General features: G+C 33.4%; 1 protein-coding gene across 1 annotated transcript in view; it reads right to left on the bottom strand.

The window, feature by feature from the left end:
• LOC107752151 (ankyrin repeat domain-containing protein 13A-like) overlaps positions 1-395 on the bottom strand; it is a 25,412-nt gene that overhangs the window by 18,037 nt on the left and 6,980 nt on the right. The window contains exon 6 of the mRNA XM_016568039.1: positions 85-215. Coding sequence (XP_016423525.1) covers positions 85-215 — 131 coding nt within the window. The remainder of the gene's footprint in view (positions 1-84; positions 216-395) is intronic.

Below are 395 nucleotides of genomic sequence, written 5' to 3'. Positions count from 1 at the left end.
CATTTCTTCAATTACATGTGTGTAATATATTATTTACTTATTTAAAAATAATTGTAGTGAGGTTGAGTGAATGGCCAGCCTTACTTCTGTGTTCTGATGGTGAGCTCAATGGGCCGACCGATGTCTCTGCCCTGCAGGTCAAAGTTGGGGTTAAAGTACTCCTCTGGAGTAATAGCTGTGGGGTTTGTGGCAGTGGCATACTCCATAGTCATGTCCTGTAATCGTACATACAAATGAATCCTTCCAGCTTTGTAAAACACAAGTGTCCCGATGTTTTTTTTTATTTGTATTTTTTTTATGTACACCTAGAATGTATAAATGTGTTTGATCTAGATAACAAAATATCAAACTATTATACACATTAAAAAAAAATCTAAATATTATATATATATATA

The sequence above is a fragment of the Sinocyclocheilus rhinocerous genome, unplaced genomic scaffold, assembly GCF_001515625.1.
Source record: "Sinocyclocheilus rhinocerous isolate Xijiao unplaced genomic scaffold, SAMN03320098_v1.1 scaffold1312, whole genome shotgun sequence".
NCBI classification, from domain to species: Eukaryota; Metazoa; Chordata; class Actinopteri; order Cypriniformes; family Cyprinidae; genus Sinocyclocheilus; species Sinocyclocheilus rhinocerous.
This window is presented reverse-complemented; position numbering and strand designations above follow the sequence as displayed.